At 34.4% G+C, this 15,314-nt stretch overlaps 1 protein-coding gene across 9 annotated transcripts in view; it reads right to left on the bottom strand.

Moving 5' to 3' along the window:
* Positions 1 to 15,314, bottom strand: part of LOC136828873 (Bardet-Biedl syndrome 4 protein-like) — a 47,541-nt gene that overhangs the window by 7,656 nt on the left and 24,571 nt on the right. For 7 of the 9 annotated variants that reach the window (XM_067087155.1, XM_067087152.1, XM_067087154.1 and 4 more), the window contains 5 exons: positions 13,657 to 13,779; positions 11,922 to 12,093; positions 7,845 to 7,972; positions 5,567 to 5,650; positions 1,706 to 1,852 (listed from right to left, as the gene is read on the bottom strand). In XM_067087155.1, the coding sequence (XP_066943256.1) occupies positions 1,706 to 1,852; positions 5,567 to 5,650; positions 7,845 to 7,972; positions 11,922 to 12,093; positions 13,657 to 13,779 (654 nt within the window). Of the gene's footprint in view, positions 1 to 1,705; positions 1,853 to 5,566; positions 5,651 to 7,844; positions 7,973 to 11,921; positions 12,094 to 13,656; positions 13,780 to 13,928; positions 13,966 to 15,314 lie in introns of all 9 variants that reach the window. The other 2 variants (XM_067087157.1, XM_067087156.1) reach the window with 1 other exon arrangement.

The raw sequence follows: 15,314 nt of genomic DNA on the forward strand, positions 1-15,314 counted from the left end.
AAAACAGATTTGGTAAGAATTGCTATAAACAAGCATACAGGCAGTCACCAGTTATTGATGGGGGTTCTGTTCTGAGGTTGTGATGATAACCGAAAATTGCCACTAACCAAAAATTGTTGAATCTGTGATTTTCGCCGCTTTTTCGGCGAGTTTTGGGGCTCATCGGCACCTCTGTTAGGTATGTATCGGCGCCAGTAAGCGGAAATCAGCGATTTTTGGTGCTAGACAAGGATAAGATTGTAATTTGATCTGAAGCCAACCAAATTACCGGAGAAAATGTGAAATATTATGGAAAGAACCGCAAGAATAATTAATGGTCTACTGCCAACCAAACGAACTGCACCAACACTAACTGAATGGCGCAGGTTAACCATCAAGACAAATAGTTTACTATACAAGATATATATAAGGGAGATATTAAGACTTCCAGATGAACAGCTATAACACTGAGGCATAATGCTGAGCTTTACAGGAAGGAAGAACCTAGGTGTAACTTGTGGATAGACTTCAAAAAGTCTGCGCTGAGATTGTTCAACAAATCACCACAAGTTACTCTAGAGTAAATAAGTTCAACTTCAAGATGAGACTAAAAAATTCTCATCAGTGACTACTACAGCGGCAAAAACGAGATTAGTGATACAGATTAAAATAACTTGTCCTGGAGTATTAGGTATGGAGTGAGTTGAAGTATAAGACCTAGCCAGAGTTCCAGGAAATTATGAGGCCTCCTTCATCAAGTATCAGGAAGAGTGGTACAGAAAATCTGTTTTGCCACCACAAGAAAGAGGTGAATAAAGTTGGGCATCAAAATTTTTGTCTTCCCTGATAATATGAGAGCTTTGGGTTTTGCTGTAAAGGCTGCAGAATCCTCAGTGAACAGGCTTACCTTCCACTTCCTTCAACCCAGATCTATATCCCATCAATCCAAATACTTCCTAATTTTAAAAATATTTACAACTTTAACCTGGTGCTGCTACACTTGCAAAGACAGTACTGTATATGGATTGCTTAAAAGGGATCTAGTGATATAAGAGATGTGTTAAATATCTTAAGATATAAGGTGTTGGTCAAGGTTTCTGATGAAAGGATGTCAAAAGCAAGCTACAGTTCTTTAATCCTCTTAACTTTTCCCTTTAACAACTGATGATATTTACTACTGTAATCTTTCATTACAATGACTATCTCTCTTGGTAAAATGGCTCAGGTCAAACATCTTTCCATGCACACTTGAAATATTTACACAGGGTAAAACTGCATTGTCATACATCATGACAAAATTTCTCAATTTCAAATATCAAAGCACACCTTTCAAATTTCTCCTGTGATCTTGACATACAAAGAGAAAAACAGAAAATAATCAAGTCTCTCTTTGGAAGAAGTACATAGAGAGATTAGTAGGATTAATGATTACTTTGTATACAAAGCACTGGTACTGAGTAGTATACAGTATGAGAATTTCTACAGCTTCATAAAGTTATTTGAATGGCATAGGAACACCCTATTTGTTAAAAAATACAAAAGTATTTTCATCCTTGACAACATAAGAGGTAAATTCTTATGACGTATGAAACTGGAAAAAATCAAGTTACAATCATCACTATCAAGACTGAAATGCAGAAGAAACTTTAAAACGTAATACATGTATGAACTGTATTATAACATACACGCACAGTAGTTAAAATTACTGAACTAATAAAATAATCACCTGATCAGCATCCTTTGTGATTATTAACTTTTCAGATGGTAAAACTGTTTCATCTTCGGCTTCAAGCATAGTTCTCCCAGAGCGCTTTTGAAAGACACTTCCACTGACTCCCAAAATGGCTGCTAGTTTAGCACCAATTTCCATTACCTGATGATACAATGAAAATCATAAAATTGTTACCCTTACTATTTTAAATAAATAAAGAATAACAGTAACTTTATACATTATTCGATCTCTATTTCAATTAAACAATATTCCTTTATATATTATATATAATACCTAAAAAATCTATCCATTCATTTTATATTCATTATAAATATATTTAAATATTATTCATAAAAAAAATACTTCCAATAATGTTCACATTACTTTAAAAAACATTAACATTAGCATTACAAAAAAAAATAATTTTCCTTGTTAATGAAGCACAGCTGTACTTGAAAATTACAGACAGAGGACCTAATCCTCTAAACTATTACTCTTTGGACATAACTGGATCTTTACAAAAAGGTGAGCAATGAATAAAATAAATAAAAATACTGTGAAACATTTTTGAGTATACTAAAAAACTCAAAAGATTCTTAAACAAGATATGTATCTTCAAACAATGGTCTAAATCATAGTTGCCACTACTAAAAACTTATCAACCAAGTTTTTCTTGAATCATGAATATTTAGCCTCATGCTTTGTTCCATAACTGATGACTGTCAAGATAAAAAAAAATTAAGATGATTCTGCTGCCTTAGAGAATAAGACATCCCATCTTGAGCTCGGTAGACCCCATTTCTCTCATGCTCCTAAACTGTACCCTCATATTGATGCATCAGCACTGAGAGGAGAATGGAAGTTTTGCCTAAGGCAATGGCTTGAAATTGTAAAATATATTTTTTAACAAACTGTGTGTAAAATTAACACAACAGACTTCATCAACAATCTACTTGAGCCCATAAATAAGAAGGTGCTCTACCCTAATCTGTCATCCTATCAACTTGCTCAAGGAGAAATGGTTGCTCAGAAGCCCATAGTGAGCACAGTAGTGGTCCATACAGTATGAAGTGATGAGATGAATTAGCCACTGAAAGCCACAGCAATGCCAAGAAAAAACCTAAAATATTTGAGGGAGAGTCCATGGGGTAGAAGATGCCCTGGCAACTGCTTTGCTAACCAAAGGTTAATTTGGACTGCCCCAAAAACATTTCAATCAAATGAAAACAGCCAGAATCAAACCTCCAGACAGAAGAACAGGCCAGAACCTTTTAACAGTTGCTATAATTCTCAAGGCTAGTCTTTAAGGAGTTAGGGAAATGAGGAAATGGTGTAACAAAAAGAAAAAAGCAGCTGGGTCTGGCACAATGGAGGTAATGGATGATATGACTTTCCAAGTTAAGCCATGCCAGAAAGAGAAGAGGTAAAAAATCCTCAAGTTCACTGGTACAATACTTTAACATTTGTTAACATTCTTAAGGAGGTTTAATGGGTGACTGGTAGGACTGAAGAAACCCACAGAAAGGAATTTCAATTCTGGGAGTTCTCCAATTCCTGTTCAAGGAGAATTAGATCTTGGGAACTGACTTGCCTAGGAGCCTCAGTTCTTGAACTTGTTGGGATGACTGAGGGATCTTCCAGTTTTGTCAAGCAGTTCCTTATTTAGCCTTAAAGTATGATGGTGGATGTACTGTACACTATGATAGAAACATTGGAGTAAAGTGAGTTTATAGCTAAAGTTCTTTGTAAGCTGCTGCTCTGCTGGAGTACAGTTAAAACAATGAGTAACTGTTGGACCCGAGTGTCATTAACTGTTGGACCAATTTTAAATCATGAGTGTCATCAAGTGTTAGGCCCATTTCAAAAAATTAGTGGCTGAAAGTTTGAATGCCATTAGCTTATCCAGTAAGAAGTGTTTGAAAAGTTTAAATTTTGGAACATCCAGATGGTACCACAAAGAATCCATCTTCCAAAACTACTGCAGACTATCGGAAGGGAAAACAAAGCTTTTAAAATTTGTTATTGACAAATTTGATCTGGTAAAACCAATGTATAAAATCCTTGTAAACCATTGAATGGAGACACCGTGTACTGGCTGTATCCTGGTGCCCTGCTGCTCATTGGTTCTTCTGAAAATCTGTCATTACAAAAAAAAAAATCGCATGGCATTTCAAATGAATGGTGAGAAGGTCAACCTTTGTTGTCTAAGGGCTTTTTGTCATGTATGCGATACAAGCACCTTAACCTGTCTACAAAACAACAATGAAGAGCTCTGAGGACTGGGTCATAGAGGAACACCTTAGAAAAGTTTTGGTATTATTGCTACAAAAATATCTCCTTGTAACTGGGAGGTAATATCTCGACAATCTTTTAATTATCAGAGGTCAACCAAGTTAAAGTATACCTAGAGAGAGACACCACTGACCAATCCGTGATGAAATAGTTCTTATGGCGCTGCATAAGAAGAAAATTCACGATAAGAGTAATGAAAGATGATCTTGCCTATGGTCATATGGCCTCTGAATTCTTGTGCAGTGAGACCAGCCTGTGAGCAAGGCTTGGACTGTAAAATCATGTTGTGGTGCTGTGGATATGATAAAACAGTTGTGGTAAAACTGAAAGTCTTTGTCCCTTCATACAACTTGACAGATTTTCTGGGCAGATGAATAAATGAGTAGCCAGAGGTACTCATCTAGGAGATCTACTGAAGTTGGGATGAAAGAAACTTTTCACTCAGAACACCTCAGGCCAATGACTGGCCCCAACAACCCAAAGGCTTTTAAACTACAAAAATCAGTGTAGAAACCTGGGAGGTTCCAGAAAATGGATTTACAACTTTTCTGTTTAATTAGCATTCCACTGACTTGTTAACCAGGGCAAGATATGTCTGTGCTCAGAAAAAATGTACAAAGAATATGTCATTTCTATTGAAGTTGCTTTAACAAATATCATCTGTGTTGATGTTTTTTCTCAGGACTTTATAAAAATTTGAGGAAATTACTATGCAACTATATTCCAAGGCTGAGGACCTCTGGTTTAACAATCTGCAAGAAAGAACAGGACCAGAGGAGTGAATGGAATAGGACAATGACTGCTAGGAGACAGAAAATCTGAAATGGTCAGATGTGAATTTTGACCAGGGCATAGCCACCTCCACTGTGTTCTCAAAGAAGCCCAGCAGGAGAATCGCAATTATCAAGGCTGATGCAGGGCAGGAACATGCTAAGTAACTGATCTATCAGAAATGGGTACTTATGTAGCAAATGGGCAACCAGTCAGAAGCTTGCCAAGCAGCTTGTTGAACATGGATTTATCAGAATGCACCCAAACTAATATAAAGCATGGGATGACTGTCACACATGTTCTGAAGAACCAGTATGGTCTTGTCTGGGGCCATGGGAATTACAGAATCTTTTCATTGGGCAACTGGAGAAGCACCATGAAAGAGGACATAGTGCACATCAATTATTAGTTTTCACTTCACTAGCTCCAGTAGTAAACTACAGAGAAAAATGTCCTTTTCTAGACATAAATCTTTAATTAAATTAGTTTAACCAAACCAATGAGCTTAAAAATTTTATTCTTATATGACATCTGATAAATGAAGCAGGACCAGATACTGCATATAACCTTTAGTAGTACTGTACAATACACTTACACAATTCTTTGTATGACACACTATGGTCATTACCCCTTATGAGACAGTAACATAATTCCAATACATTTACAGGAAGTGACACAGCACTGTAGTTACCAGTAATTGTACATATAAGAAGCTAGTAGTTATACTCTTATTTATATATTTAATTTTTTAAGAAAAAAAAAATTATGCACTGGATTTCAATAAATAAAACAGAAACAAGAATACTACCTTACCTCAGTGTCTAAATCAGCCCCTGTAGCTTGTCGAAATCTAACCACTCTCGCTTCAAATTCATTTATCATTCTTCTGGCACCTTCCTACAAAAATTTAATTTTTTTAATGATATTCATTTCTTCACACAACCCCATGACTTATAATTAACCCTTGAGTTAACAAAACTGTTCCTGATACTTCAATTCTTTAAATGATAAAACTGCATATACAGGTCTGGAAAACTCATACCTAGAACTGGAAAGACAGAGGTCAAAAGGTTATTTCATCTTCAGACATCTATTTTGGTATCGTCTTGTATATTACCACCATAGGTGACACTACATAGCCAGTATTGTTGGCACAACTGAAGTTGGTTGTGTTGTCATCTGGCAACCAAAGAACAGCCTATTTGTTGGCACAGGATGAATAGACTATCCAAAATGCTCTAAACAATGACAGTGTACCATAATTTGAAGCAAAATAGAAGCACAATTAACTAGTGCTTATAGTTATATTGTATAACACCCTAAGAACCAATTATTCATTTATAATGACATTGTGAATATAAAGTTTTAATATTAGGCTAGGTCTATAAAATATTAGTTACAATTGTCCTTTTAACATGAAGTCTAACTGCTAAATATATTTATGAAAATGTTAGAATTCTTTACTATTAAGTGAATGTTAAACTACTACTCTTAGTACCAAAAATGCCTGTTAACAAAGCAAACATTTTAGCACACATGACAAAATATGCATCTTTTGGTGCCCTTATTAGTGACACGACATCACAATATGCCAAAGAAAATGTGCATGTGATACTATCTCAAAGGCAACAAAATCCCTCTGCTACTATAAAGATTACAAAAAAATTTCCCTTTCAGCATACTAGTCTTAGATGCAAGGAAGGAATACTGGGTAACCTAAACAAATCGACAGTTATTTGAAATCTAGATAATCTTTCTAGATAGATGTGAGGTCATTATCAATATTTTTACAGCTTTAACCAGAACATAATCTGTAGAATTGTTAAGATCAAGACTTCTATTTGGGAATACCTGCATAAGTACTGATTCATATTCTTTTATTTTTGCTTAGATTTAAAAAGTCCTCTAAGGAGGAAAAAATTAATGCTGTGAACTCATCTTTTGCACCTGAAACTTGAGATTTTACAACAAAGGGAAAGGCAAAAACAATCTTCTTGAGTAACATCAATTAATGCATAACCTTAGCTGTCTGTCCAAGAAGTTCCCTTGCTCTTCCGGGAAATGTGAAACCTATATAGAACTGACAAAATGTGAGGGTGAGCACAAGAAAGAACACAGCTCAGAATCTGAGACACTTTAGCATCAGTTCCTATGAAGGTTCATATATACCTAGGGCATTAATTCTGGTGAGAGTCAATGAAACAGTCCCAGTGTATAACATGTACAAAAAATCTTAGATTATTAAAATGTGTAAAAGTTTACTTGTTCATAAAGTGATATGTACAGACAACTTGGCTTAAAAATGTTTTGCTTCAGGAAAAATACACCATATTAACAGACTTTGGCTCAGTTTAAAGACAGACTAAGACAACCTGCTAAAACATGCATGGATTTAGGATTGTCATGTGCATACAGTTCCCAACTGAAAAAAACAGGAAGGATTCAATCTATGCACGGGTCTCACTCAGTGTATATTTGCTCAACTGTCTCCTGTGTGTTTTTTGCAATTCTAGTGTAAGGTAATTGTACTGCATGTAATTTATTGTAGTACCAAAGGAGGCTAGAGATGTCACCATGGTAAGGAGAGTTACAAAATCTATAGATTCAAAAGAAACAGAAAAACACAAAAATGATGTCCGAAAGGTTGATCTGGGTACGGAGAATGGGGTGGCCAATAAACAATTTGTAAATTGGCTATAAAAGCAGCTGATGTTGCTAAGGGAATGAAATCAATTACAAAACAAAGGTCCTAGACAAGACACATACTGATCTCTTGAAAAAGTTCTGATGTAGGTAGCACTCAATAGCTTTAGGCCTGTCATGGGGGTTTAAGAAATTCATGAAGAGAAGTGGCATACACACTGTGGTGAGGCATGGGACGGCTGCCAGTTCTGATACAGATCCTGCTGAGAAGTATGTTAGAGAGTTCAAGTACCATGTAAAGGCTGAAATTTTTGCTCCCGACAAGTAATCAAATAAAAGTACCTAAACTGAATTTGAAAATAAAAAAGAAGTTACATCTACAGGAGAACAGAATACTAGTAATTGTAAAATGATGACTATCATATATAACACAGCAACAAAAACTTACAGCATCATCATGATTTTGTAGAAAAACAGCATAATTAAGACAAACACTGGGATCACGAGACTCCAAACTAACAGCCTGTTCATATGCTTGTCGAGCATTCTCCTCATCATCCAAATATGTAAGAGAAACTGTAAAGAGAATAAGGTAATAATGTATGAGAAAATTTTTATTTATCAGTTGATTTATATTCAAAACTAGCAGACCAACCTGGTGCTGCTGGGAAAACTTTGAATGAGAGTCTACATGTAGGGGGAGGGAAAGGGAAAGGGGAGGGGGAGGGAAGAGAGAAGGGAAAGGGGAGGGAAGAGAGAAGGGGGATGGCAGGGAGAAGGGAGAGGGGGAGGGGTTTGTGTTGATGGTCCGGCTGACAGTTCTACTTTTTTCATGCAAATGTTCACCCTCTGAACAGTCATGGTGAACTGACAGGTATTACTTTGGTGACTGTCCCTTTACTGTGCTGTCTGTCCCTTTTATCCAGGTATTACCGTGATGACTGACCCGTTTATCCAGGTATTACTGTGGTGACTGTACCTTTTACCCAGTTATTACTGTGCTGTCTGTCCCCTTTATCTATGTATTACTATGGTGACTGTCCCCTTTTATCCAAGTATACTTGTGGTGACTGTATCTTTTATCCAAGTATTACTGTGCTGTCTGTCACCTATAACAGGTATTACTGTGGTCTGTCCTTTTATCCAGGTATTACTGTGGTGACTGTCCCTTTCATCCAGATATTACTGTACCCAATGTCCCATTTATCCAGGTATTACTGTAGTGACTGAAAAGCATTTTCAATAATATATTTCTATGGTCTTGAGATATGATAAACCTGTAGAGTTTATTTACCACATTAAGTTACAAAGGGAAGGGGGAAGGAGGATGGGGGAAGGGGAAGGGGGATGGGGCATGGGTTTGAACCTACTCTACTATCTAAGTTGTGTCAAATGATGGCCCCATGCCAAATTTTTTCTAGATCAGCCAAGTGGTTTGGATTTCTATACTGCACAAACATACAAGCTTACACACACACTAACATACAAACATTCATTTTTATATTTAAGATATACCCAGTGTAAAATCTACAAACAATTCCTGTTGGCATAAAAATAAAAGAATGTGCACTGATATCATCACAGCAATACAAGACCTAAATCTACAAAAAATTAAACTGGTTTTTGCAGTTAATTTTTTCTTACAAACCCAAACTAATTCCCATAATTAGCTGACATTTTGCAGTCTTTAAATTAAATGGACAGTATCATTCATCTGAAATAAAGATGATGGCAGCCATCTCTGCATATATGCAGTTAGATCCTCATGCCTCTTGCAGCACTCGTCACCTCATATCCACAAACTGTGAGAAATATAGAATTCAAAGGCAGGATCTTGTTTTATAAGCAATGCATAGTGAAAAAAGGATTGCACTAAAGTATCTCATATCCTCTGCCAGTTTAAAACAACTTCACAACTCCTATCTGCTTGGAAGGAAGAACACCAATAATATATACTGCTTCTTATGCATTTACTCTTATTGCTGGTTATGAGATGGGAATACGACTCCCTTAAAACATATACCCTTGTGAGTTATTTCCTGTCTAAATGGGAAAATAAAACTTGAATTCTGTCATACTTACATGAAAGTGATGGTGCTCATTATACAATGGCAGCATTCCAGGCTCAATGTCTGCTGCTGATACTGTGGAGTCATCAGCAAAGGGAAATCTAATGATCAGGGATGAATTTTCTGATTATTCAGATTTTGTCTGACCTGGTTATGAAGGCCTTCCTCTTGGTTTGTTGTCAACAAGAAGATATGCCAACAGGTCTCTATTTTCTTGTTTGTACAGAAAATGCTTTTGGTCATAACTTCAAATAAGCAAAGGAATGCTCAGGGTATGTGGCATTTAGAAGATCATCTATATGCTGTAATACTAAATGGACTAGACTGCATAACTGCGCTGCCTGTATAAGTCCTAGCATTCTAGTTTGGTAATGCCATTTCTAAAATTAGATATATCTGGTGGTGCTCATACCACGAGTCCCTGTAAGTCATAATAAGGCTTTGAAGCTACATTTCTAAACACTCTGATTTTCCTCCAAAGACACATCCCACCAGGACAAAGGCAAAGAAGACTTGGGGGACAGAGAGAGAATGAAAAAGGTCGCCTTAAATGGACAGAGAGGTAAGTTGAGAACCTGTTTGAATGAATGTGCTGGTCTTCCAAGAGGTAAATAATTTCCTTCACCTTGGGGACACAATGGACTGTACAGCAGGAGCTCACAGAACAGTAAGAGAGTACCTCCAGCATCGATGACATGGAGAGACAACCAGACTAGTGGTATATAAAAATTTTCCATTAGCAAATAGAGTAAACAGAACAAAAACTCTCGGCATGTACAGCCTTTACTACTCTATGCAGAAGATTCCTGGGCACTAATAAGGAAACTGAAGATTATGAAAACTGTTACCATACAATGACATGGATGGATTACGATGAAACCACATTACCATATAGAAATTGATGGAGATATGGTATTATAAGGCTATATTGAGATGGTTTGGACATTTAATGAGGGGATGAAGAACAGCTGGTCAGAAAAACAGTAGATATGGAACAGAAGGACAAAGGAAGGCCAAAGAAATCATATAAAAAGGGGATTGATGAAGACCCAGACTAAACATGAATTTAAGCAGGAGCACAGAAAGAGGAGTAAAGAGACTTCACCTCACATTCAACCCTATAAAGAAAAAGCTGATGTAAAACTGTTCATGAAGATGAGATAATGATGACCAGTGAATATTTACACAACAGTCAATGAACAATGCCTACAAAATTTCTAGCTTAAAAATACAAATTCCAGCATAAGTATTCAAGAAACAAAGCTATTTTAAGAAGACTGAACAGAAATGTACTTTTCTGGATTTCCCATTGCCACAATTTTTGCTAACAGATATCAATATCCATCATTAGTACATAAGCTGTTAGTTCTGAACTAGTACTGTATCAGTATTGTAGTGACCTTTATGTATCCTGTTGTTTTTCTCTTTTTCTTACAAATAAAGTCTTCGCTGCCTTCGCTGTCAGCTAATGAATATGTTGGCATATGCTGCGACTGTGGGGCACTGCCATTTTTTCTTGCTTTTAAAGCTATTAACATATTTTTAAAGACTGGTATGATTAGTAGTTTTTTTTTTTAACAACAAACATGTATTATTTAAAATTGTAAAGTAAAAAAAAAAAACTACTGAAAATTTGCACCAAAACACCTCATTAATCAAGCTAAGGACCAAATTAACCTAGCTTGTAAACATGAAAATCACAAAACCCAGACTTAGCAGAAAATGAACAAAGCTATCTTTGTGGTAACTAATCTATCATTTGCTAATTAGGTAGGTAATGAAATCATAACTTACCAAAGTATAAGGAATGTAACAGCTGCAAACCCAGTGAATCAGAGAAATTCTACTTAAAAAATTTGTGTGACTGTCAGACTGGAGAATACTGGCCAGAAGTTAGGGTAATCGGCTGTTCTATAATCAGTAATTGGTAATTATACCTCTGAATCTGAACTGAATGAGAATTTCTTTAATCACCTTGTTGCAACATAAGGATACACATAACATGAGTGAGGAAAAGACTGAAAAGAAATAAAGTTCCTGAAAATTATATAAAAAAAAAAAACTACAGATAAACATTAATTGCAATCACTATTAGGGGCTAGAGGACCAAACCACCCATATGCAGTGATGCTTGCCATCTTTGTTCATTATATCAGATAGCTTGTTGCAGCTACATGATTTGAATACCATAAATGTTGGCTAATTTTAAGTAATAGATTGTTGTGAAATGATGGGCTTTTGTTTAATGAGACTTGTAAAATATGTCAATGAAAATTGATTTGAATTAAGCCATTAGTTTTTATGTGATGACCACCTTAAAGTTTAACAGAAAATTATAAAATAATATGATGTAGTTGACTGGTTGTCTGCAAAGGAATCACTGCATCTAAAACAGCTTGTACAAATATAGAGTACACTGTACTTACAGTACTGTATATGGTCATCAAAATACATACTAGCTAGCAACATGAAGATATGCCCCTTTGTTGGTCTAAGATTCACAGCAGCAGATAGAAAGTGGAAAGCCGAAGTATACTGTTGCATTGTTAGATGAACTAGGCCCAGATTATACAAGATCTTCCAGTCAAAAGGTGCCAAGTAATTTGCTCGTTTCAAACAGCTAATTGCCTGAAATTGCAAAAAAAATATCAACATATTATATGGCAGATAAAGTTTGATTTTAACTAATTCATGTAAAATTATATGTTAACATAAAGACAGGACAAAAAAAAAATGAAAAAAAAAAATAAAAAACAATAACTCACCTGAGCAAAATGATATAAAGTATTAAATATAAAGTATAAAATAAAAAGAGCAAAAGCAATATTTATTAATTAAAAGGATTATAATTTAATCTTTTTTCATACAAGAAACACTCAGTACATGCATAGGTGTTAGAACATTTTAATAAATATAAATGAATTTGAAGATGAATGTACACAAAAACATTCTTATGAAGAGAGAGACTGAATTTCTATAATACCTTTCATTATGGAAATAAATTGTAGCTAATTCTGATTAATAAACACTTCTCTTGACAAAGTTACATATAACATGAAACATTTAGACAAATAATTGAATGTACAGGACATAAAAAAATATATATATATATATATATATATATATATATATATATATATATATATATATATATATATATATATATATATATATATATATATATATATATATATATATATACATACATACATACATAAATACAAAATCCGTAAAGGAAAGAAAAAATGGAGTGCTGCACTCCACTGTTTCTCTTTCCTCGTGGATTTTATCTTTATTTACATATTCATCACGTTCCATATTTTTGTGATTCAGTTATACAGTACATATACGTATATATATATATATATATATATATACATATATATATGCCCTTTTTAATCAGCTATTTGCAAAAATCTGTTTTATCATCTTATTAGGGCTGCTACAAGATTAGGCTTACTATAAATTCTGTCACCAAAGGCAATCCATATAAAAGAATTCAGCTTTGTAAATCTTTAAAAAATACATTTATATGAAATATGCAATCTGTCTTCCATCAAATCCTTTGCCTTTTCCCAATCCTTTGTCTCTTTTTCTCATGCTCTTTTCACAGGAATCTTGTTGTTGGAGTTAAGTAGTTAATGGCCAGCAAGAAAAGCATAAATATACAGAAAGGATAAATACTTTGCTACCCTCTGCTGAGAGTGAGATGTATAGGAGATTGAGAAGTATGTGGTCATTTATATGAAGTCACCCATGAACTCAAAAACCTAATACTGTAAAATGTGAAGCATTCACACCTCAGCTCTTTCTTCCACATTTCCTCAATTTAAAAACAAAAGTGTCACGAAAAAATGGTTAAAGATTAGCATTAAAATATGATTAGGATACTGTACACAAATATCAAACTTCCTTAAAAATCTGTAAGTTTAAGGATTGTTGCAGACAGTGAAATGGAAATAACATTGATGCAACTGCTATGAACAAACTACCAGACACTTTGAGAAACATATGAGCATATTAATCATATGTTGTAGCAAAGAAAAACTTTATCAAAAATTCTTGCCAGATCCAAACAAAAAAATGTCTATGTCAAGCCATAGTTTTATTAATATAAACCAGTCTCAGTCTACGTTTCACTCTCTCTAAGAAGAGACTCCATGTATTAGAAGGAATAAAAAAAAAACTTACAGCAACATATTTCTTCTTCCCAAAGAAGCACATTGCTATATTATTCCAGAGAGGAGGTGATTCTGGAATAGACTGTGCAGCAACTCTGTACTTAGCAAGGGCAACATCAAAATCTTGATGACTCTGAAAAATGTTCGAAAAACACAATGAGAAACAGCATTCAGTGAATTTTACATGGCATCAAAATTGATCATACTGCATATATTTCAAAGTATTTATGATCTACAGTACTGATTATTCATATTCACTCACATAACATAAAAAAAGCTTACCCACACCATAAATATCACTCTAGCCTTTAAACATGATCTGCAACAAAATAATAAGTGCACATTATAAAACAAAAAGCAAAATAAAAGTATGTGCATGAAGCCCAAAATAAGAAAAATATCATAAAATACACTTGAGCATCTTTTGGAGACTGCTTCTTCAAAATAGTCAATTACATTGTGAAAATGTATTCAAATCTCAGGTATAGTACTGTAAATTCCAAAAAATGGCTTTAATACCTTTATTTTCAAATTTACAGCATGATTATTCATCATACATCATACATGAAACGACTTAAAAACATGATTTTTGAATAACCAGAATTAACCACATGAATACCAACTATTCATTTTAATACAGTAAAAATAAAACGCAAATTCAAATTCCATTTAATTAGCATGCAAAACTTTTAAGGATAAAAGAAACTGATACTAAAGTAAACTCACACTATTATTTCTGGTTTTCCTGACATGGCATTTTTATAACTTATAAAAATGTCCCATTACTAGAGAGAGCAAAGCCATGCACACACAAGGCCTAAAGTAATACCTCCAGTTATGTCGATTTGAGTTTCACTATTTTCTACTTTACAGTGGTTTTTGTTAAAAATAACAAGGAAAAATAAAAATACAAAAATCAATTAAAAGTGCCAAATCATATAAAAACAATTGTTAAATACTACTGTTCAATAATGAAATGTGCAGTATAAAATCATTTAAAAACTTAAAAATGCTGAAAATATTTTTTATTTACATGACATTTGGCAATATAACATTTACCATATACTTTACAGTTGGATGTATTGTATGTATTCCAGCATTCAGTCATCACCCATAAATAAACAAAAATCAACAAAAAAGATACAAAATAATATAACTGAACAGTAATATATACATAGATTAAAACTAATCAAAAGCTTAAAAATAAGAAAAATTCTTCTAGCACATGACATTTGGCTGCACAATTCCAAATCCAGGCACTTGGTGTGTTTTGTAGTGTCTTGTTTGCACTGAACATATATCTTGAATAATTAGTGCCATTTCTTCAATGAAAGTTTCTAGAGCTGGTGCTAAAAAGTGTAATGCTATTCCATTGGAGAATATGGTTTCCTAGTAAAATGCTAAGAAAATGGGGGAAAGGTTGCTACCATAGCAGGTTTTCTTGGTTTGAGTTGAATACAGTAATATTATCATCAATTATTCATAGTAAGCAACAGATTTTAGCCAACTTCAAGGATAATATTCCATGGATGAAAAGCACCACCACCAACAAGAAATAACGCAAGATCTAAGAATACAGGGAACAGTTTCTTTCTCTTTGAACTGAATGGCAGACTCGTCAGCATATCTCCACAAGGCTAGCTGTTGATTCAGGAGTAACCATTATCT

This window comes from Macrobrachium rosenbergii, chromosome 43 (assembly GCF_040412425.1).
Source record: "Macrobrachium rosenbergii isolate ZJJX-2024 chromosome 43, ASM4041242v1, whole genome shotgun sequence".
Taxonomy (NCBI): Eukaryota; Metazoa; Arthropoda; class Malacostraca; order Decapoda; family Palaemonidae; genus Macrobrachium; species Macrobrachium rosenbergii.